Source organism: Lactuca virosa, chromosome 8, assembly GCF_052849685.1.
Source record: "Lactuca virosa cultivar CGN04683 chromosome 8, Lactuca_virosa_CGN04683_v6, whole genome shotgun sequence".
Taxonomy (NCBI): domain Eukaryota; kingdom Viridiplantae; phylum Streptophyta; class Magnoliopsida; order Asterales; family Asteraceae; genus Lactuca; species Lactuca virosa.
Genome location: NC_136433.1, coordinates 337,204,069 through 337,207,113, shown reverse-complemented (window position 1 = coordinate 337,207,113; position 3,045 = coordinate 337,204,069). Strand labels below are relative to the sequence as shown.

General features: G+C 27.2%; 1 protein-coding gene across 1 annotated transcript; it reads left to right on the top strand.

Annotated features, from left to right (window-relative positions):
* Nucleotides 1-982: 982 nt before the first annotated feature.
* On the top strand, nucleotides 983-1,597 carry LOC145131813 (uncharacterized). Its single transcript, XM_079066462.1, has one exon. It carries the CDS (start codon nucleotides 983-985, stop codon nucleotides 1,595-1,597), a length of 615 nt encoding a protein of 204 aa, XP_078922588.1.
* The last annotated feature ends 1,448 nt before the right edge of the window (nucleotides 1,598-3,045 follow it).

Here is a 3,045-nt window from a genome sequence, read left to right as displayed (position 1 = left end):
ATGATAGAGAAGAACTGTTCGTCATGTAGTTCAAAATTAGTATATATATATATATATATATATATATATATATATATATATATATATATATATATATATATATATATATATAACCCTAATTATTGGACGGACGTTAATTCTCACATTTTTATTTACGTTATTTGATCGAGACAATAACTTTTTCAAATGTGTCTTAAATAATTTTTACATCTTCAGCCCTTCTAGTTAAAATTTATTTTAAATTTATATCCTTTTTTATTTTGAAGAATTTCTTTAAACCCTTATTACTTTAATTTAATATATATTAATATTTCAATATATATATATATATATATATATATATATATATATATATATATATATATATTTCAATTTAATATATATTAATCAGTATTGCAGAAATCGGCCTTGACGGCCGATTAATCGTTTGGCGGTCTCGAACCGATTACAATAAGGATGCTTGGCGGAAATTGGTCAAAATATGTCATTTCCTGTTAAAAGAAAAAAATGATTATTTGTAAAAACACGATAATTTGGGACTTTTCTGACAGTTTTCCTACATGTAAACTTAAAATTTTAACGGTTAAACTTATAACTTTCTAAAAACACTGAAAAATTAAGGGAAATAATTTCAAAGGGTTTGTCCATAAGAACACTCCCCATCCCTTCCATTTATCTTCATCACTGTGCAATTGACCACATCCTTTCATTTCGTATTAGCCAAAACTAATAACTATATTTACATTTATGGTCCTTTAACTTATCCTACATTTACAATAAATATCCTATCTTTATTTTAAATACCCTATCTTTATTTTAGTGTGGTGTAAATGAGTACCACTACGATCAAATCAAAATAATATCACTATATTTACATTTATGGTCCTTTAACTTACATTACATTTACAATAAATAGCCTATTGTTCCGCCTACTCAAGATCCAACGACTCAATATCCTCGTAGACATAGTTTTGCGACGTCTATGTCAGATTATAATGGGTCTAATCATTTTGATTTAAACCAGGAACCAGAGAGGCACAATACATTTTCGTTTCAACAACCTTCAACATTTTATTCAAATTCACTTATGAGTGAAATTCCAAATGAATTTCATCCATATGTTACAAACATTGAAGATGTGGAGGGAGATGGAAATTGTGGATTTCGGGCAATAGTTGTCTCCCTCGGGTATAGTCAAAATTATTGGCGTCAAATCCGCTCACACTTATACGACGAGTTATTAGAAAATTGGGGACGATATTCAATGATTTTTCAGGATGATATAAACAACGTACAACACTCGTTGAGTTTCACTGGATTTGGTTATGCACAAAGTGAATATTGGTTGATTATGCCGGATACTAGATTCCTCATCGCTAATAAGTATGGTGTAATTGTCTATTTTTTAGACAAACAAGGTTCGTCGACCTGTTTTCCACTTTGGCATGGTCCGCAAGATATTTCACATCATAGATCTATTGTTATCGCCTTCATTTATAATGGCCATTACGTAAAAGTTGATTTACAAGAATTACATCCAATGCCTACAGTTTTGTCACTTTGGCGTCACCATAGATCAGAACGTGCCGCTGGATGAGAAATACTGTATAATGCTCGACTTAATGCATATATTCCACCGAAGGCACCACGTAATAATTGTAATATTCATGTAGTTAATGTCCCCGATAATTAATAAAAATAAAATATGACATTGTTTGACGAAACGGTAGTAAATGAAAATGATAATTTTATTTGTTATAGTTGTGAAAAAATATCATATTATATTTTTTATTGTTCGTTTAATTGTTTGTGATCGTTATTTTTTATTGTTCGAAACGTAAACAAACTCGAATTTAAACCGAAAAGTTTATAAAAAAACCATGTAATTTAAAAAAAAATAAAAAAAGAAAAGGTTAACCACCTTGAATTATACCGACAAATATATAAAAATAAACACGTAAAAATAGTTTTTTTTAAGTTAACGAATGAAAATTATTAATAAAAATCAAATTATGTATAATACGACGTTAGCAAAAAGGGTCATTCATGCAAGTTTTGGAAACCACAGATACCATATTCGTAAAAAAAAATTATCAGGGACTGCCTTTGTGACTTTTAGCAAACCATAAAGACCATTTTTATATAATTAATTTGAAAAAATAAAAAAAATTTATATGAAATCTATATAAACTTTATTAAAATAAAGAACAAATAAAATTGTTATATAATAATAATAATAATAATAATAATAATAAATTGTTAAAAGAAAAAAAAAAAAAAAAGGAAGAATAAGTTAGTGTTTTTATTTTAAACAAGGACTAAAAGTGTAATATTCATAAACTATAGGGATACAACCTATTAATTTTTAATTTAGGAAACAAAACTGAAAATAAAACCAAAGCACAAGGACCATTTCTGTAATTTACTCTAAACAAAAACGGTTAATCTGTCATTCAATAAATACCATCATTACATATTTAATATTTTTTTAATTAAATTTACCATTAATGGTTTTCAATGAGTGGTTTTGACTTTTTTTTTCAGGTGTATTTAAAATCCCCGGTTGGCTAATAAGACACATCATTTTACCATATAGACACCCTTATTTAATTTTGAAATATTTTTATTGGTTGAAATTGCATTGTTTTCCGAAAAATCTGATTATAAATAGTTAATTATAAGTTGACTTTTTATAAAGCGGTCAATGGGGTGTCTAAGGGGTGTCTTATTAGCAACACCCTTAAAATCCGCGTATAATATATATAGAGTGGTGTGTGTAAAGTAAGACCATATTATTTTGAAAGGATCAATGATGAAAAACAACCGAATTCAAAGAAAGGAGATAAAGTTGCATGTTGAAATAATCAATGTCAAAGAAAAGAGAATTTATACAGTTGCATGTTGAAATAGTCAGTAATTATTTGCTATGGAAATGTGTAAAACTGCCAAAAGTACTAAACTTACAAATAATGAGAACGCGAATAAGAAAAGATCAATCGTATTCTTTTATATCAATATAATTTGAATATTGTTCATTTTTGTGTT

Excerpts from the sequence above, each read along its gene's own strand:
- LOC145131813 (XM_079066462.1), top strand. The coding sequence starts at position 983 with ATGTCAGATTATAATGGGTCTAATCATTTTGATTTAAACCAGGAACCA.